Genomic DNA, 25,357 nt, shown 5'->3' with positions numbered 1-25,357 from the left:
GGCCGACCAAAATGTTTTCTTCTCAAAATAACGAGAATACTAAGTGGGGATGAATTTTTTTCTTAATTGACAAAAATGCTCATGTACATGTGTGTAGATGGGCTTCTTCAAGTTACCTTTATTTTTTTTCTTCTTCTCCCTAGGCAATAACATTGCCTTTTTTTTTTCCCCTCTTATGGGCAGTAACGTTGCCACTTTTCTTTTTTCTATTCTTTTTTTTTTTCTTTTGATTTTCTAGGGCTGGGTGTGATTTAAAAAAAAAATAGACGTTATTTTTTTGGGACATTATTTTTATTTTTTTAATAAATTTGGGTGATTGCTTTTTTTGTGTGTGGTTATTTGTCACTTATTTTGTTTTAATTGGGCAGCATTATTTAACAAGAATATGGGTCCGTTTGGATTGAACTTATTATTGCTGAAACTGAAAACTGAAAACACTGTAACAAAATAATTTTTAAATTTGTGAATAGTACCGTGGGACCCATTTTTAATATTTTTTAATATATGAACAGTGCTGCTACAGTGATAAACAGTGCATGAACAGTAACAGAACAGTACGTGAACAGTAAAATTTGTCTCATGAACAGTAAATTTTGCTCCCTTAAACGCGTGAAAGCAAAAAAAGAAAGAAAAAAAAAAAAAAAAAAAAAAAAAAAAAAAAAAAAAAAAAAAAAAAAAAAAAAAAGGAAAACGTGAGATGCGGGATTTAGCGGAAACGCTGAATCCAAACGCTCACTATATGAGTAAATTTATTCAAACTCATTTTTTCCATTCCTCAATTTTTCCACTGCCAACAAAATAAAAATGAGAGAAAATAAATTTTTTTTTATCCTCCCACTTTTCCACCCCCTCCAACCAAATGGACCCTAAACTTTCTTATGCCGCTAGGAATATAACAAATTTAGGGATACATTCAATTTTACAATATGCTACATGGTAGGATACTTTTTGTCCAGCAATTTTTACATGGATTTACTATTTTTTTATTACTTACAATTGACCACCTCAATATATATGTTGTGAAATTGGGTATGTCAGTAGTATTGATACTAGGAATAAGATCCTCTCATTTCAAATTTCAAGTCTTCTTTATTTGTCAATTTCATGGTCAAGATTTTATTTTCTAGATATAACGGTGTATAGACTGTCGTATCATTTAAAATTTTAAATAATTTGGTTTGTACATCTATAAATTTGTAAAATTTAATCTAAAGCATGAAATAGAGAAGATCCTTTTTCATTCCATTTTAACTTGTGTTTATGGTAATGTATATTCTAGAGTACTTGCAATGAGTTTTACTTGTGTCGCCTTTAATTATACGGCCTCCATAGCTATTTCAAAAGGTGTTTTTTAGTCATCTTGTCCTGTATCGCCTTTATAATTTAAATTGAAAAAAATCCTAGAGACATTACTAATTTATTATCTAAGTTTTACAAAACCAATACGGCAATTTGTTGGGGGAAATTACACAAAGTAGTAATGGAAGAACAAAGTTAATACGAAAGACAAATAGAAAATAGATAACTTGGAGGCACAATATCGTTTTCCTTAGACAATATTTGCCCCCCACACTATTGTTGCTAAAGGGTTATCACAAGTTTGTCTCTAGGATATAACCAAGATGTTAGGTTATGGAGAATGACCACAAAATTTCTTGTGTTTCTCTCTAACTTATTATTTTGTGGAGTTATTTATTTTTCAAGTGAATGTAAGTCTCTATTTGTACCCATAGAGTTATATTTCATCAAAAGGCATATATAGAGAATTAAAATATTTCATAAAACTGTTTACAAGGCTTGAAACCTCTTTAAACTCTCTAAACAGTCACCTGAAAATTCTGCGAAAAATTTTGTTTTACGACTTTCGATCGGTTGAAAGTTCCTTTCGATCAATCGAGTGCTCTTTTCAATCAATCGAGCAGGAATCGAATAGCGATCAAACCATCTAGAAACTCAAGGATTATTTTCCTTATCTTTTCAATCAATCGAGCCAAAGATTTGACCGATCGAAAATGCCGAATTTCGAATTCTCACTTAGAAAATTCCAGAACTTGGATTTTCACTTTAGCAACTTTATAAAACAATATTTTCCAAACTCAAACAACATTATTACAACCTATCCATGTATATACCTATACCTATATATACAACACAATCTACATAGAGAGTGCTACATCAACTACTAAGCAATTTCATTAAAAAATAAAAAATAAAATAAAATAAAAACTACTAAGTAAATAGATTGTCACGTGTTCTTACCATCTTTTCCATAATAAAAAAAAGGGCAAGACTAAGATACAATACTTAGGTGTTGTTCCTTAGGTTCATTTCTTAAAATTTTGCCATGTGAATTTTTTTACATCAGATGGAAGTGTATTTTTTAGTTAAGTAACCACATGGTAGAATTTTAAGAAGGAAACCTAAGGAACAACACCTAAGTACTGTACTTAAGTTTTGTCCTAAGAAAAATAGCCAGAATTATGGTTTTCCTTGAAGTTAATTTACTTGAAGTTCGAATTTTGTAATCCTTGTATTATTATTATTATTTTTTTTTATGAAGCCGGAACCAATATCATTAATTTAGAAAACTAGAATCCAAATACAAAGCATCCACAGCCGGAGGAGGATCCTCCTCCAGCCAAACAATTTCATTGTCAAGTAATCTAGCAAACCTAGCCAAAGAATGCGCCACACCATTAGCATTACGCCTAATACAATTATAAGAGATGGACCTGAAACCTGCAGCCAAGCACCAGATGTCTTCGTAGATTAAACCAAGTCGTGATAGGTCTGGTTGGGCCTAAGAAATCATCTTCATCACCAAAGCATTATCGCCTTCCAGTATTATCTCTGTGAAGCCCGCATCAATGGCAAACTCAAGCGCTTTACAGCACGCCATCACTTCCACCTCCTCACTGTCACGCACAGCTCCTCCCCGTACTGCTAAGGCAGCCATGACTTCACCCTTTTCATTCCTAATCACTGCCCCATAACCCGACGCAGCACCCTCATCAAAACAAGCACCGTCGAAGTTCAGCTTGAATAACATTTCTGGTGGAGGTTGCCATGTCTGCTGTGTTGGAATATGATTCGGAATAGGCACATGCAAAGAATCTTGTGCAGCCGTATACTCCTTCAAATAGTCAACTGCACGTTGGGCTGATCTTGAGGGATGCTGGAAAACACCTCCATGAATAACCATATTCCTCTGGTGCCATATCAGCCAACAAGTAATCCAGAGCAGATTCCATTCCTCCTCAAAAAGCTTCACTAGAAGACCTGTGACCAACTGCAAAAAATCGTTCTGTGCTATACATGTAATCCTTGTATTATTGAAAACATTACATTTTATGTCGTTCCACCAATTTCTATTAACGTTATATCCTATGTGTCTAACAAAATCTTTATTTGGCGTAACTTAATTTGACATAGAGCACAAAATTAAAAAATAATAAAAATAATACTTAATATGATATGGATTAAAATTGAAAAGAAAAGTTCTAAATGTATCAACAATTTCCTTTCTTTCCCACAATTTCTTGGTAGCCAAACACAATTTTTTGAAAAATCAAAATTCAACCAGGAGCCTTATAGCTCAATTGGTATCTTTTGATATTTAATTTCGATGAAGACATATAGGGTTTAAATCCCCCTCCTTTATTGTAACTATCTTATATAAAAAATAAAAATAAAAATGTAAAATTCACACACCTAAACCATCAAGAAAATGGAAAAGCAGAAGCAAGATTAAGCAATGATTTTTAGAGATAAAGTATAAACATCAATCTCCTTTGATTAGAAGAGAAGTTTGATGACAAAAATTAAAAACTATTTACCCTTCTATAAAAAATTGATATGTCCATATCTATTTCACATATTTAATAATTTTTAGTTGAAAACCCATAACTTAAATATTGTATTTTAATTAAATCTATTTTTTATTTGTTACGGGCCCAAATAAACTCTAAAGAGAAAAGCTAAAACAATTAAGAATGATTTTTTCATCAAAAAGAATGATTAATAGAGGGGTAAAACTACTTCTGATGGTAGTTTAATGAGGAAGTTTTGGAAGAAAATTTGGTCTTTGCCCATTCCCCATAAGGCGCAGCACTTTTGTTGGCGTGCTTGTCGTAACACTTTACCGACCAAAGTCAAATTAAGGAGGCGTAATGTGATTGCAGAAGATATGTGTGTTTGCTATCATGAAGAAGCTGGAACAAATGGACACATTTTTTGGGGTTGTCCGAAAGCACAAGAAATTTGGGCTGCTTCAAAATTACAACTACTGAATTGGGGTGTTCATCTTGGCTCTTTTATGGATATGTTATGGCTTGTTATGATGACTAACGAGCCAGGAAAGGAAAAAAGTTCACAGGTAGTCACAATGGCTTGGGTACTTTGGAGTAACAGAAATGAAATCCTCTATGGCGGAGAAGGCAAAACAGGTCCAGCCATGGCTCTTTGGATAGCGCATTATCTTTAGGAGTACTGGTCTACTACAGATTCATTCTTTCAAGCTACATCAGAACCGGTTCAGCACATACCTGCTGCACAACAACAGCCTCTGCTTTCGGCCTGGATTCCTCCTTCAGTGGGTTTATTAAAAATCAATGTAGATGGGGCTCTTTTTTCATCCAAGAAGCTAGTTGGGATTGGTGTTGTGATTAGAGATGTGGAAGGCAGATTAAAGGCCGCTTTATGCAGAAAAATTACAGCTCCATTGGGATCACTTGAAGTTGAAGCTAAGGCCTACGAGGCTGGTCTATTGCTGGCAAGGCATTTGGGGCTGCGAGATGTTGTGCTGGAAGGTGATTCCTTCATAATCTCCAATGCTCTCAAGCGACTTACACTACCACCCTCTTCTGTTGCTGCTATTATGGAAGGCATTCATGAGTTAGGTGCTGAAATTGGTGTTATTCATTTCTCTCATGTACGCAGGACTGGCAATAAGCCAGCCCATATTCTAGCAAGACAAGCTCAAAACCTTGTCAATGATGTAATTTGGATTGAAGAGATTCCTTGCTGTATTCAGCAAGCTCTTATCCAGGATGTATTTGTACTGTGATGTTGTTATAATAATAGTTTCGGAGTGTTTTCTATCCAAAAAAAAAAAAAAAATAGAGGGGTAAAACAGTAATTCAGGATTCCTTAATCTTAACCCTTTTCCCTATTATTTCACCCATCCTTGGGTCATTCTTTAGCTCTTTTACATTCACTTTTTCCGTGCTTTTGTATTTCTTTCCTACCAAACTTACTTTTATTTGAAAAGGCAGGGGCATGACTCTGTGATTATGTACTAGTAAAATTTATTCTCGTTGAATAAATTTATAGTTCCAAGTCTGCTTTACCAAAAATTGATTGATATTTTAATCTGATTATAAAAGTTTAAATTTTATTGTATCTAGTAATAAGTAATGTTACAAATATAAACTATTTTATAACATTTTTACAAACTATTGATGTGGTTTTAGCATTTTTCAAATAATTATTGATAAATAAAAATATGATGTTCATAGTGGATCCAAATTAAAACTAGGATCCAAATTAAAACTAGTAAAAATTTGTCACATCAGCAATTTGTAAAAATATTGTAAAATAGTTTGTGACTGTAGCATTACTAAAAAATAAAATGGTATAGGCTCTTTTGTTAGTTTGCATTTTTTATTTCAGTGAATATATTTCAATGAATATATTTCAGTGAATAAATTTTTAAAAACTTTTTGCATGAGTTTTTTTTTTTTTTTTTTTTTGAGAAGAACTTTATGCATAAGTTGGAGGCTTTGTTAGCATAACACAATTTTCAAATATTTTTTAAATAAAATATTGCATACAACTATTAAAAATACACACACAATCATGATAAATTTATATTTAGAATTCATCAATAAAATTTTAGCTCAACTTACACTTCTTGATTTTTCTATTGGAGATATGTATGGTTCAAAATTCAAATGCCCCATCCTTGTTGGAATAATATCTAGTGTTACAAATCAAAAACAAAAAGAATAGAAGTGTATATATATATATATATATATATACAAAGTATAAACAATAAATCATTAATAGATATATATTTATTTTGTGGGTTAAATTTAGCTCAATTGGTAAATGTGGGGGGATGAACCTGAGCTCAAGCTGTGAGCTAGCTAAAGGCCCAACAAATCATTTCTTAAAAGATAGGTTCAACCCAAAGGTGCGGATATAATTAAAGAGGGTTGTGGAATGAAAGATAACTCCATGGAGCAGATCCTGTGGAGGTTTGGATCAACTACCATTACCAAAGCTCCACTACCGAGGTAATAAGCAAAACATTTCCCATATCAGATATGCAAGGAACCACGAGTGACTAGTTCCCTTCTGGATTGAGATGCTACCTTCCATCAAGCTCACCTCAGAAAAGGCCATGAAGAGATAAGAACCACTGGGGTAGTCACCTCCGCATTAATGAGATGTTTTCACCTAATCTCTTCCACATTAACTATTGATTGACTGGCCTAAACAATGAAAACACCCTCTTTCATGATGAAAGAATGGCAGAATTGATGGGTGGTGGAACATGTATCCCCCAAATCCAACTAGAAACATGACAACTGGGGAAAGAGGGAAGGGGGAAATTGCCGATAAAGGAGGGGAGGTGCAACAGGAAATGAGGTTCATAAAAAATGAGAGATAAGACTTAGAGAAGAACAAGAAAGAAAGAAAAATTGTAATAGCATAATAAGTTTAAGAGTTTTTAACTTTCAATTCACAACCCTTTGTACCTCAGGAAAGCAATTCTTATATTAATAACAACCTTTTTGTTCCTTATCATTTTTCAATAAGTTGTTTAGATCTCCCATTGTGGAATTCTTACCCTTCTATTCTTATAAATTAATTGTGCAAGTCATCTACTGAGTCACTACCTTCAAAGTGTTTGTTTTCGACAACCACAGTAAAATTCTTTATATGTTGGAATTATGTATCTATTAAATTAAATAATTTTTTTTGAAAAGAATAATTCATATTAAAATTTTGTTATTCTATCCATGACCGCACCTAAGTTGAATTTCGGGGAATGACGCATTCTAAAGTCTAAAAAGTAGTGTTTCGTGCCTTCGGCTAGAAGCATTGCAATTGTTGTCAAACGCGTGAGGAAAGGGTCCAAGTCAGCTCTTCCACATGCCCAAAAAGAGCTTTACTTCATTATTTGATTATATTATTTCATTTCAAAGTACAGAACAAACATCTCTTTATTTACCAAAAAAAAAAAAAACAAACATCTCTTTTTAGTTTAGTGCTAGATTCTAGTTAGAATCCGTCTTCTAAAATTTAATAAAATATTTTTTAAAATTTTATTCTGTATATTAAAATTGTTAATTATAGTAATTATTAATATGTACTTATTATGATTATGTTTGTATATGAAATTATCTATTTTACCATTTTAAAAAATAAAATATGAAAGATTCTAATAGAATGTTTAAAGTACAAAGTTTAGCTACAAAATTAAAATTGGTTGTAACCTAAAACTACAATCTTATTCAATATTATTAACATTACTACATATTTTAAAATTCTAACCATTGGATTATACGCTCTTTACACTTTTAATATACACGTCAAATTTTGTGTCAATCAGATATTATTTACTATATAATTTATAAGATTATATTTTATGCATAATTTTAAACTACAAAAATTTGCAATTTAAATAATTTATTGATGACATAGCTATTGATATTTAATTTTATAGAAATTTTGCAAGCATGGAGAATATAAGAAGAAAATGTAATCTAATGGTAGATTTGTTAAAATTCACCTCCAATAAAAAAATATTGAGTAAGGTTGTAATCTTAAGCTAAAACCAATTTTGTAACTAAATTCTGTTTATGTTTAAATATAGAATACAAGTTAATCTCAATTAAAAGAAATATTAGAGTACTAATGTGTAGACTTATGAGGCCTTAAAAAAATTGAATGTAAGAATATTATGAAAAAAGTCAAACGTTTTTTTGTTATAGATTAGATGCCACAATACCATCGTTTGCACAAGGTTCATCATCTCTCATTTTCTTTAACAATAATAATATGATTTAGTAGCCGTTTGTATATTTATTATTTAACTTTTTAAAATTAATTGTTTGAAAATTTTGTACCTACCAAAATAGAATTTTAAAAAAGCTTTGCTTCGGAAAATTGAATTTTAAAACACCCTCCCAAACGGACACTTAATTCAAGTTATACACAAGACTTTTGTGATTTAAACCTTTACCAAATGTTTGGTCCTTGGATGGGAAAAGAGGGAGAGAGGGAGATGGAGAGAAGGAGAGAGAGAGAGAATAGAGGGGAGGTGGTTGGAGAAATAGAGGAAGAGTAAAGGGGAGGTGCTCCCCTCTACTTTCCGTCCATCTAGACATATGCTTAGGGTTTATGACCCACTAAAAGGAGGCTTAGGTTTAGATTGTTTTAACCTAAAATCTTAATATATATTAGCTTTAAAAATCTTTGTTCTTCTATATAAATATTTTAGATATCTATGGTTTTGATTACATAACTTAATATTTAAACAAAATATATTTGGAAAAAAAGTCCTCCATTGGAGAATACTTTTTTTATGTATGAAACCAACGTAATACAATAAAGATGATACATATGACAAATAGATGGGATAAAATTATTAAAGTTGTGAGTACCATACAATACTAATTGTAATAATTTGATATATACAATACCAGCTATTAAACCATGAGTAATTTTTAGGTACTACACGAAGAATTATACTATCTCCTCTCATATTTATGATGAGGTTTACTCATTAAATTCATGATAGGGTTTACCATGAATATGAGAGGAGGAAGTACAATTTATTCGTGTTTAGGAAGTATCTAAGAATTTTTTCTAAACCAATACGTATACCTCACTTAAAACATCCCAAATAATTTATAGTTTGTAACTTTGTATTGATGCTTAGTTTGTTTCAATGAGAAAAACTTTATATGAATATAGTTTTCTACATACTATATTTGTTAGTATATTAAAAAAAAATTGTTTGGCTTACCTTTAGTACATTTTTAATTGGATATATCCTTTTATTGTAAATATATAATGACAAGTGGTAGTGGATTTTAATCTCCGCATTTTATTTAATTAGTGGATGATGTGACAGTTTCTCATTAAAACAAAAGGAGATTCCAATTAAAAAAGTATTGAAGGTAAGCAAAAAAAAAAAAAAAAAGTCAAAGAAAAATTATCTTTTAACTTTCCATATTTAACTTGGAGATAAAATTGTTTTCCACTAAAATTTTATGGAAAACAGCAATATCTCACACTAAACTAAATAAGGAAAATAACTTTATCTCACTCAAAACTAAATAAGGAAAGTCAATAAATAATTTTCCAACTCAGATTACTGTCAAATATAAGAAAATTAGATGGTTTTCTATACAGGCTAATACATTGAACTTAATATCTTAAATTCTATATTTATATCCACAAAAAAAGTGTTCATACATATGTACATAATTTTTTTTTTTTTTGCTTGCTAAAAGAGTATTTTTATTTTATTATATATATTTTTGTAAATATATACAAAATAAAAAAACGCATAAAAAAATGTAATTATAAAATGGGCATCAAAAATATTTTTGAAAATGAAACTAGACTGTGATGGTGTGTGTTGAAAGCTGTGATCCTTAGTTCAAAATTGGTGGAGTGAGCCTTTTGCAGGAGCACGATAGCTAGGCAGGTCAGCGTTATTTTTTAACAACAACGAGTGCTACCGACAAATGACAATAATGAACGCCATGAGCTTTGAGTGGTATTAACAGCAAATACCGACGACCAACAGGGTTAAAAAAACATTAACAAAAAAAAACCAATCCAAACCACCCCTTCTTCTACTTTGCCCTTTCTTATATTCCAAACGTTGTTGTTTATTGTTTTACTTTGTTATTGTAATTAACGGACCGAACCATTGGACTCTCTCTCTCTCTATTCTTTGCCTCTGGGGTTTTAGGAGACATCGAAATCACTCTGTCGGAGAGAGGGTCTTTCTGGCTCTCTCTCTCTCTCTCTCTTTCTCTTTCTCTCTCTAACTCTCTCTCTCTCTGAGCCCAAAAAAGAAAAGAACTTTAGCTCTTTACTATGTGCTTCTAGTACTCGAAACAGACTCATCGACCTTCACTGTAAGCGCCGCCAAATCCCTAATCTTTTTGAGCAATTTCTCACTCTCTCTCTTTTGAATCCATAATCTTTCATAAATGTACTATCTTGCTTTCTTTAATGCCAGTTTGTTCACTAGGGTTTTTGGTTTTTTGATATATTATATTATTTGTGATCAGTCTTTGTTAGAGAGTAGCTACTGTGATCATGCTATATCAGCTTAGGGTTTCAGCTTTTGGGGTTTTTTTTTTTTTTTTTGGGTGATTATTTCTTGTTATGCTGGTAATGTTGTTTGTTGATTGAACTGAATTGATTTTTCAATTGAACTTAGTGTTTTGAAAGTTTGGAACTTTGATTTTATTTAATAAGTTGAATGTACTAGCTGGCAACTTTTGTGTATGTGGTTTGAATTGTATATGATGGTTTTTTGGTTCAGGGAATTGAGGTTGTAGGGGGGTGCTAGGATGGCGTGGCCAGAAAAAGTGGTTGGGAATGGGAGAGAGGGTGACCCGGTTAGAGATAATGGTTTCTTGAATGGGTCACAGTCGTCTCCTAGTACTAGCGGCTCTCTTGTGGGGGTTGTTCCGCTGCACAAGAGGTTTGAAGGGAAAGATGCCATTGCTTATGCTAACATTCTCCGCTCGAGGAACAAGTTTGTCGATGCCCTTGCTCTTTATGAGAGTGTATTGGAGAAGGATAGTAGTAATGTGGAAGCTCACATTGGTAAAGGGATATGCTTGCAGATGCAGAATATGACAAAGCTTGCGTTCGAAAGCTTTGCTGAGGCCATCAGATTGGAGCCAGAGAATGCTTGTGCCCTCACTTATTGTGGTATTTTGTACAAAGAGGAGGGTTGCCTAGTGGAGGCTGCTGAGGTATGCTCATGACAGTTAAGTCACTTCTATTTCTATCATGGCAAAAGAAAGACTTTAACTTTTTTAAAATTTGGATTAATCAGTAGTTGATTTCACAATTAAAAAAATCTTTAATTTCGTGGGCCTCTTGCTACTTGGCACTCGATTAACGTGTGCAGTACAAGATTTATGGTGTTCCTTTTTGAGTTTCGCATCAACAAGAATTCTGTTTTCTACTAGTCTAGTAGATATCGAAAGCTTTTGTCTGAAAGTATGAATTTACTTATCAGAAACAAAGGAGGATGAATATCTGAAATGTGAAAGGAAAAGTACTTGGAAGAATTCATATCAATACATATTTTCTTATTTGGCTATTGTCCTATGTGCTGCCAGGTGAGCTAAAATTTATACTAAACTGGTAGATTTAGCATAGATGTTGAGGCCCAGCCTACTCCAAAGTAGACCTATAATTTGATAACATTTTAACTATGTGACCTTTCTTTTGCTTGATGAGTGGGTCTTGCAGTCAAGCTCCCTTCTGCCTTTGCACTTGAGGGCCAATCTCCGTCTGGCCCGAGGAAACCTTTGCATGCCTCCGTCACCTTTTAGGAGGCCTACCCCCCTTAGAAACTGTCTACCTGAGACTGGTCCTTGGTCCGTAGGTCCTGACTATTAATCTTCCACTTCATTAGAGTGAAGAAAAAAATTTCATGAGTAGTTTAATTTGGTGTTCGGAGTCTGCTTGATGCCTGTTACATATTAGGGGGCCAAACTTGGGCTGAATAATTAGGGCTATGGCTGAGTTTGGTTTTAGGTATCATGATTCTAGCTGAGCTCAATTCATCATCAGCTTGACCTAACTTGACCATTTATCAGCTATTCCTGCAACATATTGTGCATGCCTTATTAGCAGTCGTTGATTATGGCCCCATAGGTAAAGGGAGGAGGGTAAGTTTATGGGTTCAATCATGTACAGGTGCATGGGTTGTTAAGTTTTTACCTATTAAAAGAAGAAAAGAAAGTATCGATAATCACTTTAATTTGAACTTGATCTACATATTGCATCGAGTAATTAATTACAATTTTATACTAGAGCCATTTACTGAATCTTGTTGCTAAGACTTGATCAATTTGATTTACAGTCGTATCAGAAAGCTCTGAGAGCAGACCCTGCATACAAACCAGCTGCAGAATGCCTAGCCATTGTCTTAACAGATATTGGAACTGGCTTTAAGCTTGCTGGGAGCGTTCAGGAGGGAATTCAGAAGTATTATGAAGCACTCAAAATAGATCCACACTATGCTGTAATTTTATTAACACACTTTCTGTTGCTGTCTGCCTTTCTTTTTGGTATGCACGCAAATTTATAGTCTTATACACTTTGATACATGCAGCCTGCATATTATAATCTTGGTGTTGTCTATTCTGAGATGATGCAATTCGACTTGGCCCTTAACTGCTATGAGAAGGCTGTATTGGAGAGACCTATGTATGCTGAAGCATATTGCAACTTGGGAGTCATATACAAAAATCGTAATGACTTGGAGTCCTCTATTGCTTGTTATGAGAGGTAATCTGCCAGTACGCTGTCTGTTGGGCCTTCAAAGTCCTTTTTTTTTTAATTAATCTTTTTAGATCTGAGCTGGACCTCGAATGTGATTTCTGTAATTTTCTTTTCATGGTTTTACCACTGCTGATGCTATGTGTGCTTAAATGCCTTGCTGTGTCAGGTGTCTAGCTGTATCACCCAACTTTGAGATTGCAAAGAATAATATGGCAATAGCCCTGACAGATTTAGGAACAAAGGTGACTTCTCATCCATTTGTTTTCATTTACTTTTTTATTTCCTGAACATTTACTTCTTGTAACTACATCTGAATTTGCATTTTGTGTACCGTGTTGGTAACCACCGGCCCTCAAAGTTTAAGCTGTCAGAAATTGTGTCAAGAAAGTATATTGAGTTCACAGATACACTAGGACTCATCCTCCCTATAGGCCTGTCCAACAATCCTGAACCAACCATAGGCCTTGCTTATACAGAAAAGAAGAAACCGATAAACTGGGTGGTACCAAGACTTAAACCAAGGACCTTTTAGATAAACAGGGTTTTGATACCATCTTAAAAACTACCAACCCCAAGGGTTAACTTGCTTTTTTTTTTTTTTTTTTTTACCATTGTTAATATCTGCTTATGCTGGCGTGGTTTATGGTTGTTGATTGGCTGACAAAATCCCATTTTTAACTTTGGGCCAAGGGACATAACATTCTTGAAGTTGGTTGGAATTCAGAATAGATTGTAACCTTGTGTACCCTAAAAAAACTAAATACAGAGTTATCTAGACATACGAGGGAAAAGACTGTATGTCACTCTTAATGTTGTGAATCTAGAAATGGATAATATTTCTTCTTCATGGCTTAGAATGTCTCAGAAGAATTGCAGTATAAGTTGTGGCTTAATTCCATTTGCAATTATCTGTCACTATTGAAAGAGATCAGCAACTTAAAGGAGAGACTCTGCAACCTCTTTCATGACAAAGTCCTTTTAAAATTCATCACTTTTACTTTGCATCTTGCACTTTGATCACTAGCCTTTGCCTTTTTCCTGAAGAAACTTGGTTGTCCTATTTTACTTGAATCATAACAGTAAATGTGATAATCATGCACTTGCAATGGTTGCCATATCTATGATTGTGTTATTCTTTTACCATTATATGTTGGCTAAATATCCTAGTATGTAGTCCTTCCACTGATTTTTGTTTATAGGTTTTTGTTTTCTTTTGTGTTAGCTTGATATCCTAACAGGTTCTCTGTCCCCTGATTTTTGTTTGTGGATTCTGTTTTCTTTTATTAGCAACTGTTCAATTGTTCCATGTTTGATATTGGATTTGGCATTTTTCAGGTTAAATTGGAGGGTGACATCAATCAAGGTGTGGCATATTACAAAAAGGCTTTGTATTATAATTGGCATTATGCTGATGCTATGTATAATTTAGCGGTTGCTTATGGTGAAATGCTTGAGTTTGACATGGTAAGTGATTCTTGGGGGTAATCTATTTCTCTCTCCAAAACTCAAGTTCATCCTTTTAAAATTTTATTTTCCAGTTATATTGATTGCTGTAGTTGGAAAACTTGAGATTCTATAATTAGTGTCTACTTTTGAAGGCTATTGTTTTCTACGAACTTGCCATCCATTTCAATCCCCATTGTGCGGAGGCATGCAACAATCTGGGAGTGATATATAAAGATCGAGACAACCTTGATAAAGCTGTAGAGTGTTATCAAGTAATTTTTCAACACTTGTGCAAGACACCACTTCTTTTTCTTATTGTTTTTTTTACTCCCCTCTTCATGTGTGGAGTGCATGTCTTTACCATCATCAACATCCTCAACATTGTTCTCGTTATTTATGATCATTTGCAGTTGGCTTTGTCAATCAAACCGAACTTCTCCCAATCATTGAACAATCTTGGTGTTGTTTTCACTGTCCAGGTATGGTTTTGAATTTCTTCCTGATGATTGATATGTGAAATGCCCATGGTCTAACACAGTCAACTACCCGCATTATTGGCAGGGTAAAATGGATGCCGCTGCGAATTTGATAGAGAAAGCTATCATTGCAAATCCCACATACGCAGAGGCATATAATAACTTGGGTTAGTCTGTTGTCTGCCTGAATGTTTTATTTCTGAAATCCTTTGGTCCTTAACTCATTGGATTATGTGCATGATTTGGTAAAATTGATTTTCCTATGATGTCAAAGTGTGTTAGTTCAGTTTAAGTTAGTTCATGTTGGAAATGCTTTCAGTATTAGGTTGCTGCAAGAAATGACTTATTTAGGTCGATGAACTGTAGATTACTTTGACAGTATATCTTTGGGTACGGGAATTCTTTTTCAACTTAATTGACTACATTATAAGAATCACCTTTGGCAAGGAAATAAGAAAATCTGGTCTGCCTATCTAAACCCGACTGTAATATTTTGGCTGGACCAACACTGGGTATGGGCATTTATCGTCAAGCATTTTCTGGTCTATCTATATTTAAGTAGTTAATAAGGTATAATTGAAGGGATGGGTGCTTACAAAACGCTGGAGAATCTGAGGGCAAGAATTCCAGTTGGGGATTGACCCAAGAGCTGCTTACAAGCTAATTGTGAATTCACAAAAACGTCTCCCCTGAATCTAAGTGTGCATAAAGATCAATTTGGGGACAAGGCTGATGCCATGCAGAATGAATTTAAAAAACCAGGGTCATATAGGATTTTCTAAATATTGTAATGTAAAGTGGGGTACCTAGTCTTATCATGGTGACATATGGTATTTTGGAGTTTTGAATTATTTGGTGTAGTTGATTAATACCTTTCTTCTTCTTTTTTCAGGGCAGTTTTTTTTTCTTTTTTTGCTTATATTATCTCTTATCTTTCTGCGATAGAATTTCTTTTCTATTTGCTTCTGTTATAAATTTGTTCCTTTGTGTCCTTTGTAGGGGTTCTCTATAGAGATGCTGGCAATATAACTCTTGCTATTGATGCTTATGAGCAATGCCTTAAGATAGATCCTGACTCTCGAAATGCAGGCCAGGTATTGTCACTCATGCAAATTAACTCCTGCACATCTTAGATGCTTGTTAAGTTTCTTTCAAACTTTTTCATCACATAAAAAGTATTGTTTTGAGTGTTTTGTTCCATTGCAGTTTTAATTGCCTTTCAGAATAGTAATATCATATCTGGAATTGAGCTTGATGTGTGTTATGAAATACCGAATGGGGCTCAATGTGGATAATGGGCTAGATGATTACTGTTAAAATGTTTTGGTCCCAGAGCACTCTGATTCAATAAATAAAGAACTGTAATTTTCAGTATAGAAGAAATTACAATAAATATTGGATTGACAATTACCACAACATAACATTTGGCATCCTATCATCCAAAATGTTTACAATTTTGATTAATTCATTGTCAAAAAGTGTAATATAGTGTTTTATGCATAACTATAATTGGTGTGAAATGTTTGTGTTACTTCTAGAAAACCGTTGACAGCCTTGAATGATCTTTCAGCGTGCCCATAATTTTATTTGGAATGTTAAATGCAGTGTTGGGCTTTCCTTTTTTTTCTTGGGTTGTTTTGTTTGGGGGGGTGGGAGTCTTGGGAGACTTGATGTGCTTTTGGGCACACAAAATTTGGAACGGAACTATTTTAATGTGCCACAGTGATATGATTATTTTGGGAGGATAACTGGCATTCAAATGTAATTGCACCGATGGAGATGTGGATTTATTTAACTAGGCTTAGCGACTTATTGTCAGAGCTACTACCTAATTTATTTGAGTTACTACCTTATGCTTGTCTTGCGTTTGTCACTTGTACCAAACAAATACTGTTACACTTTTCCTCATCCCTTACACTTCATTTAGGAGTTCATAAAGGAATAGAATGTATTAAAGGAAAGGAAAGGAAAGGAAAAGAATGGAATGGAATGGAACGGAATTAACCAATCTTGTTTGGACTAAAAGAATGGAAAGGAATGAAATATAAGTAACTTTGTTTGGGAGTAACATTAGAAATAATGGAAGAGAATCATTTTATAACAACATTATTATTATACCCCTATTTTTAATAAATGTTTGAATGTATATGAGTATTTTGGGAGTTTTAGTGAAAATTTCATTAAAGTTAATTCCATACCCCCTGATTCCTCCCAGGGGGAATATAATTTTGAGGTCTCGAGGGAATAGGGAGGTTATGAGTGTCTCATCTACCATTCCATTCCCTCCTACTTAAACTCCCAAACAACCAAATGAGGGAGTTGTCTTTCTATTCCTCCATTAAAACTCCCAAACAAGAAAATGGAACCTAATATTCCAAAATAATTCTTTTTATTCTATTCCTTTCCCTCCTCCCAAATAGAGTGTTAATGTTGTAACTCAACTTTTGATTCGTTGTGAGTTTACTTATGCCTTATGGTGTGATTATGATTTTTGGGATCCATTGGGTGTTGCTGACTAAGGTAGCATCCCTTCTTTTTGGTTGGTGAATTGGTTTGGCAAACTTTCCTCAAATGTATGGAATTTGGTGTTAGCATGCGTGATGTGGTTAGTGTGGAAGGAATGAAACAGTTGCATAGTTGAGGAGATTGAAAGATCTATTGATCAATTGAAGTCTTTGCTGCTCCATACCTTGTTTGATTGGTCTTGGACATGGGGTTTTACTATTTGTACTTCAATTTTTTGATTTCCAAATTTCCCTTAGATTTTCTGTTTGAGTTGATTGCATTTTCTAAGGTTCTTTATGTTCATCATAGTGAACATGGTGTATCCATTTTCATTTTCAATAAAATTCTAGTACTTATCCAAAAAAAAAAAGTTTTATGCTGTAACTAAATCAGGAAGTTAAAAGATTTTTTGTAGCTGGCAGTTTCAAAATATGATTTTTTTTCTTCATATACCACTGAATGTTTTCAAAATTTTAAACATATTGGCTTGCACAGTTGATGGTAATTTTATCTAAGGGCCACATGCCTGTGTATTGATTCTTTGCTAGAGTTGTCTTTTTTTGGCGGTTGGGCCCCCTTGATTAACCATATTGTTCTTATCTGTGGTTGATTGACCATTTTTGCAGAATCGATTGCTTGCGAAGAATTACATAAATGAAGGACATGATGATAAACTTTTTGAGGCTCACAGGTTTCAGCTATCTCTAATCAACTGTCATGCATTTGTTCTTCATTCTTGGATGACTAATTTATTATAAATGTATGATTTATTCACAGGATCATAGTAAGAATTTTTATTCCTGCATCACCAGGAATGTTCTTGTATTTTCCTAGGGAGTAACTTCTAATTTTTTGGTTTTGTGTGTGTGTGTGTGTGTGTGTGTTGGTGTGTAGGGGGGGGGGGGGGGGGGGAAGCATCATCTCTTTGGATGTCTGTTCCACTGTATCTTATGTGGACTGTTTGGAAAGAATATAATACTCAGACTCCTGACGGAGTGGAACATATGGTTTTTTCATTTACAAATTCTTTTCTAAGAGGGTTGTATGACTGGATGCGACCAATGTTGTTTTTCATTATGAACCTATGTAGAGAGGCCTTCTCCCCCTCCTTTGGCTGAGAATCTAATCATGAGATTCATCTGTCAGCCCTGTTTTAGAATTCATATAATTTTTCTTTAAATGGTTTTGTATTTCTAGAAAGTCATTACATGTTGCTGTGAGCATATGCACGTATGTTAAAGCAGCAACTTATATTCATTTTAATTTGCGCTTTATGAGACATGCACGGAGATTTTATTGTGTTACTGAGCCATAAAAGCCAAGAATTTTTGGGTCAAGACAAGTAGCACACTGTATTCACTATTAACTTTCACAGACCTAAACTGACCTTTTTTAGAATATATATATATATATATATATATTTCTAATATTGGGTTTTAACCAGAAGCCTGATTTGAAAATTGTGAGGTTAGTTGTTTCTTAGTTTTCAATTTTGACTGCAAGGTTAAGTTTTTAATTTTTCTACCTTGAATGCATCGTTTTTGAGTTCTATTGAGTACATTTACTCCGCAAGCTGCTAGATGGAAACCGTTTTATCTGTTAATCATTTTCCCGAAATGAAAATCTCGGTTGGAGGTCAGGGACACTTCTCAGTGAATGGCATTAGAGGGTGCCACCACCTGATTTAGAATAAGGGATCTCATATAAATTGATTTTGACACAAATTCAGTTTGTATTTGGTTTGCAAGTGGTGGTCCCTCATCTCATTCAATTGCATGGGTTTAATACTAGATTGTTGGAAGTTTATATATAGTGGAAATTTTCTAGCTTTGATAATTTTCATCTAAATTGGAATCCTACATGCAGGGAGTGGGGTAAGCGTTTCATGAGGTTATTTCCACAGTACACATCGTGGGACAACCAGAAGGATCTTGAACGACCGCTTGTGATTGGATATGTATCTCCTGATTTTTTCACTCATTCTGTATCATATTTTATAGAAGCTCCCCTCATCTATCACAACTATGAAAAGTACAAGGTGGTTGTTTATTCAGCAGTGGTGAAGGTATTTTCTTCTGACATACAACCATATTATTGATGGTACACTGTTTGCCAAACTGTGGCAATTGTTTCTATTTTCATACATCTATTTTTTGGTCTCCTCTTCATCTGGTTTCTATACGTTTGATTGCTTGGATTTCAAAAAAGTTAATTGCTTCACTCGTGGCACCATTTCTTCATTATTTTTATGAAAGCCCATGATATTGCCCAAAATTTATGGTTTGATCCTTGGAAAGACAGAAGTACCACTGCTGGCTTCACCTATGCCAATACCAATTGCTCATTGTGTGTTCCTGATTAATGCTATTGCTGCCACTAGTATTGCCAGTCTTCGCCGTCACCATTATAGTGACCGCTATTGCATGTGGCTATTGTTGCCTGTATTTCTAACGCCATTCTAAAAATGACCAGTATTGCCTCCATCACAACCACCAGGCATTGTTAGCATTATCACAACTTCATCTAATTTTTACTAGAGGCACTACTGCTACCTCTAAGATAACTGCCATTGCTTCTCGACATTGATGTTGGCACTCTGAAGTTCACCACCACAACTACTACACAACCCCCATCTCTACTGCAGTTGTCACTACTGCCATCAGTGCAGCCTTCATCATTACAATGATATAAGTATTTAACACTACCAAAGTCTCTGGCATCACTGCCTCTATCTGTGAAACGCCCTTCATTTTCTTTGAATTCTTTATTTTAAAATCTGATTAGTAATTACTAGAATTTCAAATTTTACACTTAAATTAATTTATAGTTTTACAGTAATATACCACATGCTGGTCTCCACAAGTCATTATCATTCCTCATAAAGAGCATTTTTTATTTAAATGATGTTACAGGCAGATGCAAAAACTAATAGGTTTAAAGAGAGAGTCATAAAAAAGGGTGGGCTTTGGAGGGATATATACGGGATTGATGAAAAGAAGGTGGCAAGCATGGTGAGAGAAGATAAAGTTGACATCCTTGTAGAACTTACTGGTCATACAGCTAACAATAAGTTGGGAATGATGGCTTGCCGACCTGCACCCATCCAGGTATGTTGGAGGCTATTGTACCTCTCCTATTTAAATTTTTCTAATGGATAAGTTTCAAAGCTTTTGGTATAATTAATTTTCTTGTTATTGTCTTTGTGGAGATGAAATGATTGAATTATTTTAGAATACCTGGGTATTGCAAAATTGATACACCTTGTTATTGTCTTATGGAAAGCCAGTTATTAATTTATTTTATCTTCTGAACCTAAATATTATACAACGCCTCTTGCCAAAAAATATTATGCTACTCCAAGCATACAGACTTGCATTAAGCAATGATTGGCTTGGTTTTTTGCATATTGTTTGCTTCAAACTGTTGGCAATCTAATTATTCATTTGTCATCACTTTGAGAATGGCAAACTTTGATGGTCCATGGTCTTGTGTCCTTTATATTTAAGTTCAAAATTTGGAGTCTTTTTGAAGTGGAATGACATATTATGCATATGCAACAATGGTATGCATCCTTTGGTATTCTGGTCTTTATACATATAAATAATCGACTGTTGTTGAATTTGTAGGTGACTTGGATTGGCTACCCAAATACAACCGGCTTGCCTACGATTGATTATAGAATCACTGATTCACTGGCAGATCCTCCTGATACAAAGCAAAAGTAAGTCTTAGTTTGCACATTTCCATGTACAACTTAATGCACTAAAGTTGATCTTTGAGGTATATTATTCCACTTTTCTCTTAAAATGATATTATTAATAAATGGCAGGCATGTTGAAGAGTTGGTTCGATTACCAGAATGCTTCCTTTGTTATACACCTTCCCCTGAGGCTGGGCCAGTCTGCCCAGCTCCTGCTCTTTCCAATGGCTTTATTACATTTGGTAGCTTTAATAATCTAGCTAAGGTATTGGTTAAACTGGAATGAGACTAACTGATTTACTTGAAAATGTATATTTATTGAAGTCCAACTGATGTTCTGACATGCTTTGATTTTATTCTTTATCTTCCTTTCTATTTGTTTGTCCTTCATCAGATTACCCCTAAGGTGTTGCAAGTTTGGGCAAGGATTTTATGTGCTGTTCCAAATTCTCGCCTTGTGGTGAAATGTAAACCTTTTTGTTGTGATAGTGTAAGAGAGAGATTTCTTTCAACATTGGAGCAACTGGGTTTAGAATCATTACGTGTTGATCTTCTGCCACTGATTCTTCTTAACCATGATCATATGCAAGCCTATTCTCTTATGGACATTAGGTAATTCAATCTTCATTCCTTAAGCCAGTAAGTTTACATTTTGTATTTGTAGAAGCCAGATATTTTCTACATATTATGGACTTTTGTTTATATAAATATATCTTTTATTAATAATCATTATAGTTCTTTTTTTGTTAAAAAGAAAAATTATTTTAAAAGGTAAATACAACTCATGCCACCCAGATGGTATTGAACCCATGACCTCGCTCTTTATCCTTTTTTGGGCTGTATTGGATTTAATTTGTTTTATTTTAGTGGCAGTTTTCATTAACTACTAGGACTTGACAAGGGTGCCTTTCTAGGACTCTTTTTTTATTTTTATTTTTTTTTAAACTAGGACATCTGAAATGGAAACTTTTCAGAGCAAGGGGAAGGCAAAGAAAGCATTGAATGAAATGAATTCGATAGCTTCAACTTTTAATTCTAGAATTTTTAGTTCACTCCCATTATGACTTATGCCCTCAGAAACCACTGTTTGACCATTATAAAATGCTGCACTTATGAGTTTTTAAGTTACTTTGTTCTTTTTTACTTACCTCCTTTATCGTGTATACAATTACAAACATAATTTTGTGCCTGAACACCAGAGGGGGGTTGTGATTTGTGGCCAATAGCTAACATAAAACACCTGTCCGATTATTATGAACAAAATGTCTAATGCTTGGCATCTGAGAGGAAACTATAGCATGATATGTTTCTTAGTTGAACAGTATGATAGTTTTTTCTGATGCAATTGATTTGTGACATAAGCTCATAACTTCTTACATTACACTACTTAAAAATTTGTGAAATACCTTTAGGTCGTGGGTTCAAAACCCTCTGGTTCAATTGTAACTTACCAATTAAATAAAAAGTGAAGTATCTGAATTGGGCAAGGATGTAAAGGATGGAATATGTTAGACAAAGTGACAAACCTGCTGTGACTTGTATACTCAATGAGTTTTTTAACAGGGAAGTTTTCTCCAAAGTTTTTTCATACTAAATGAATACTAGCTTAAATGGCACCTCTTCCATCTATAAGAACTTGGTGGAGGGTGAGGTCAGGTCCAAGACCCACTGGATGTGTATGTAAGTGACAAAATAGAAAAAGTTACTTGAAATATTTATGTATTATTTAATGAATCAAATGAGTGAGGTGCAAAAGTCTGACAAAAGTTCTTAATTCAGTGTACCATATCATTCATTTTAAGAAGTGTGTCCTTCACAATTACCTGTCCTCATTTTCTATGGTTGCACACCAATGCCTGAGTTTATTCAGCATAAAATGTACATACCAATCTCAGAGATGCTTACCCTAGTTTATTTAGCATATAATGTAAATACACAAATTTTTTATTTCTTTTTTGATCTCCCATCCTACTTTTATACAGGACTAAAAGTAGCTCATTGTTCTTCCTTCTTTGTGTGATACTTGTTGGAATTGGAATTATCGTGTTTTCTATGTCAGATAAAACAATTTTGTTGAAAATCAGTGACAAGAATGTCCACTTAAAGTTCCTTTCTTGTTATTGTGTTTTCAGCCTTTCTCAATGTTTGTCATGTATAACATGCTGCCAATTGGACTACAAACCATGTATCTTTTGGCTTCTCATATGCGTACTATATAGGGATTCTTACTTATGTTCTCTTTATGTAGCCTGGACACGTTTCCATATGCTGGAACCACCACAACATGTGAGTCTTTGTACATGGGAGTCCCATGTGTTACTATGGCTGGATCAGTGCATGCTCACAATGTTGGCGTGAGTCTTCTCAGCAAAGTTGGTGAGAACCATTTCCCTTTCCCTTTCCCTTTTGGTTAATGTCCATCTTGTGTCTCCTAAATTTCTGTGATATGCCTACTTGCATTTGTTTTATGTGCATGATTTGTTGAAAAAGATAAACAGGGCCATATTTTGTATCTTGTGTATGACTATGAAGGAAGTATATATCTTCCATGCTTTAGACATCCGTGATTAGGTAAGAGAGCACCAAGAAGATGCAACTCTCTGTTTGCATTCTGTTAATGTAGACGCATATCCTTTAAAGATAAAAATTTGGTAACTCCAAGCCTTAAAATGTATGTGTCAACAATTCAACTCTTTAATAACAATAATTTAATAGTGCATCTCAGACCAGGTAATACCAAATGGGACTAATACAAAAAAATAACGGGCCGGCTCTGTGGTTCAGATTTTCAGCCTTTTTTTATTGCACTAGCAGTGGTAGTGTATTTATTTAAGAATTTTTTTTCCCAAACATCCTAATTAAAGTGGACTTCTGGCTGATGCTCTGTAGGTTTGGGACATCTGGTTGCCAAAAATGAAGACGAATATGTCCAATTGGCACTGCAGTTGGCCTCTGACGTTACAGCCCTCTCAGATTTGAGGGCGGCTCTCAGAGACCGTATGTCTAAGTCCCCCGTCTGTGATGGAGAAAACTATATCCGTAGCCTTGAGTCAACATACCGAAACATGTGGCAGAGGTACTGCAAAGGCGATGTGCCATCTTCACGGCACATAGAAATGCAACAGCCTGTGGTTACTGAAGAACCGGATGTTAAAAATTCAGAGCCAACAAGGATTACAAATTCAAGAGAAAGCCCTCCTGGGCCTATCAAGAGTAATGGATATAGTCCACTTACATCATCAATGCCTAATGTCTCTACTTGTGAAGAAAATGGGGGTCCATTGAATCAGAATATTAACTCAGGCAAGCTGAGCTGAACTTGAATTTATCTTTATCCAAGGAATTTGCTTAAGATTGGATGGATTCAGTGGTGTATTACCTTTGTTGGGGTTATGCTACTGTGGTGTATATTTATAGTTGGCTGCTTCTGCTGAAATTGATGGTGGGTGGTAACTGTGAGTTGCAACCAAGGGGCACCTTTCCATAGGATCACATTTTTTTCGGGAAAGTATGTGGGCGGTAGTCGAGAGATTTGATTTTTTTATGTGCAAGAAATAGGATATAGAGGAAAGCAAAGAGGTGATGATGATATTAGCTGATACTTAGCTGTATTGCAATTTTTTAACCTGAATTATAGAAATTAGTTGTGGCTTGTAAATTATAAGGAAACCTTTTGCTTTTGCTTTTGTTTTTGTTTGTTTGTTTGTTTTTGGTTTTAGTATGGCTTGTTTATTTGATTATGAATTGACATGGATGGTCAGATCACCTAGAGGACGAGTAAAGTCCTTTCAAACTTTTGGGTTCACATTGTTTAATTATTTAGATGGAAATGGTGATGTCAAAAAAGATGGCTTGCACTGCAATGGCCAAAAAGGTCAAAGTAAAAAAATAAAGGATAAAACTTATCTAGAGTTCACTTAAAAATTTTCAAATAAGTTGAAATTATTGATTAATAATAAATTACTGATTTAAATTCAATGTAATATTAATTTACAAATTTAAACGACAATGGACAAACTTCTACCAAGGACAAATGGACGATAGTGCACCGAGTTAGCATGCGACCTGCTGAAGTATTTTTTTTTTTTTTTTTGAGAAACCAAAAAGGGTGGCTCACGTGTGATATCACAGTGACCACACCCCACAGATACATCGCCTGTGAGTACCACCAGCACATAATGGTGCCCGCGACTTGGACTCCACCCATTGCACTTTGTTTTTTTTTAGAAACCAAAGTCCAAACCCCACACCTATGGGGTATGAGGACTCGAACCCGTGCCTGGCACAGCCATCAAGAAGGGGGCAACCACTAAGCCACACTAGCTGGTGGTACCTGCTGAAGTATTTATTGCCAGTGGAGGGTTTATTGTTTGCCACCTTTAGATTTTTATTTTTATTTTATTTTTATTTTTTATAATCTCCTTGTTGATACAAGATAGAATTTTTATTCTAGTTTAATCTAAGGGTCTACTTGGATATCGCTTATTACTGAAAACACGGTAGTAAAATAATTTTTAAATGTATGAATAATGTTGTAAGACCCAGTTTTAAAGAAAAAGTTGTTGAATATGGTACTTGTGAACAGTGCACGAGATCCACAGAAAAAACACTTCCACTGGGAAACAGGCAAAACATCCTTCCCAAACGGAGGCTAAGTGTATATGTGTGTGAA

At 34.3% G+C, this 25,357-nt stretch overlaps 1 protein-coding gene across 2 annotated transcripts; it reads left to right on the top strand.

Moving 5' to 3' along the window:
- Window positions 1–9,783: 9,783 nt before the first annotated feature.
- On the top strand, window positions 9,784–24,375 carry LOC115952631 (probable UDP-N-acetylglucosamine--peptide N-acetylglucosaminyltransferase SPINDLY). 2 transcript variants are annotated; one of them, XM_031069808.1, is made up of 18 exons: window positions 9,784–10,163; window positions 10,577–11,015; window positions 12,137–12,298; window positions 12,389–12,564; window positions 12,725–12,800; window positions 13,894–14,022; window positions 14,157–14,276; window positions 14,415–14,483; window positions 14,566–14,647; window positions 15,480–15,574; window positions 17,612–17,676; window positions 18,852–19,050; window positions 19,898–20,092; window positions 20,612–20,706; window positions 20,815–20,950; window positions 21,080–21,297; window positions 22,934–23,061; window positions 23,575–24,375. In XM_031069808.1, exons 2-18 carry the CDS (start codon window positions 10,605–10,607, stop codon window positions 24,000–24,002), a joined length of 2,784 nt encoding a protein of 927 aa, XP_030925668.1. In that variant the 5' UTR covers window positions 9,784–10,163; window positions 10,577–10,604; the 3' UTR covers window positions 24,003–24,375. The 2 variants fall into 2 exon arrangements, with proteins under 2 accessions (XP_030925668.1, XP_030925669.1); XM_031069809.1 differs by lacking the exon at window positions 9,784–10,163 and having other exon boundaries at window positions 10,941–11,029.
- Window positions 24,376–25,357: the final 982 nt, after the last annotated feature.

Source organism: Quercus lobata, chromosome 7 (assembly GCF_001633185.2).
Source record: "Quercus lobata isolate SW786 chromosome 7, ValleyOak3.0 Primary Assembly, whole genome shotgun sequence".
Classification (NCBI taxonomy): Eukaryota; Viridiplantae; Streptophyta; class Magnoliopsida; order Fagales; family Fagaceae; genus Quercus; species Quercus lobata.
Note: the sequence above shows the minus strand (reverse complement) of the source record. Positions and strands in the feature narration are given on the sequence as shown.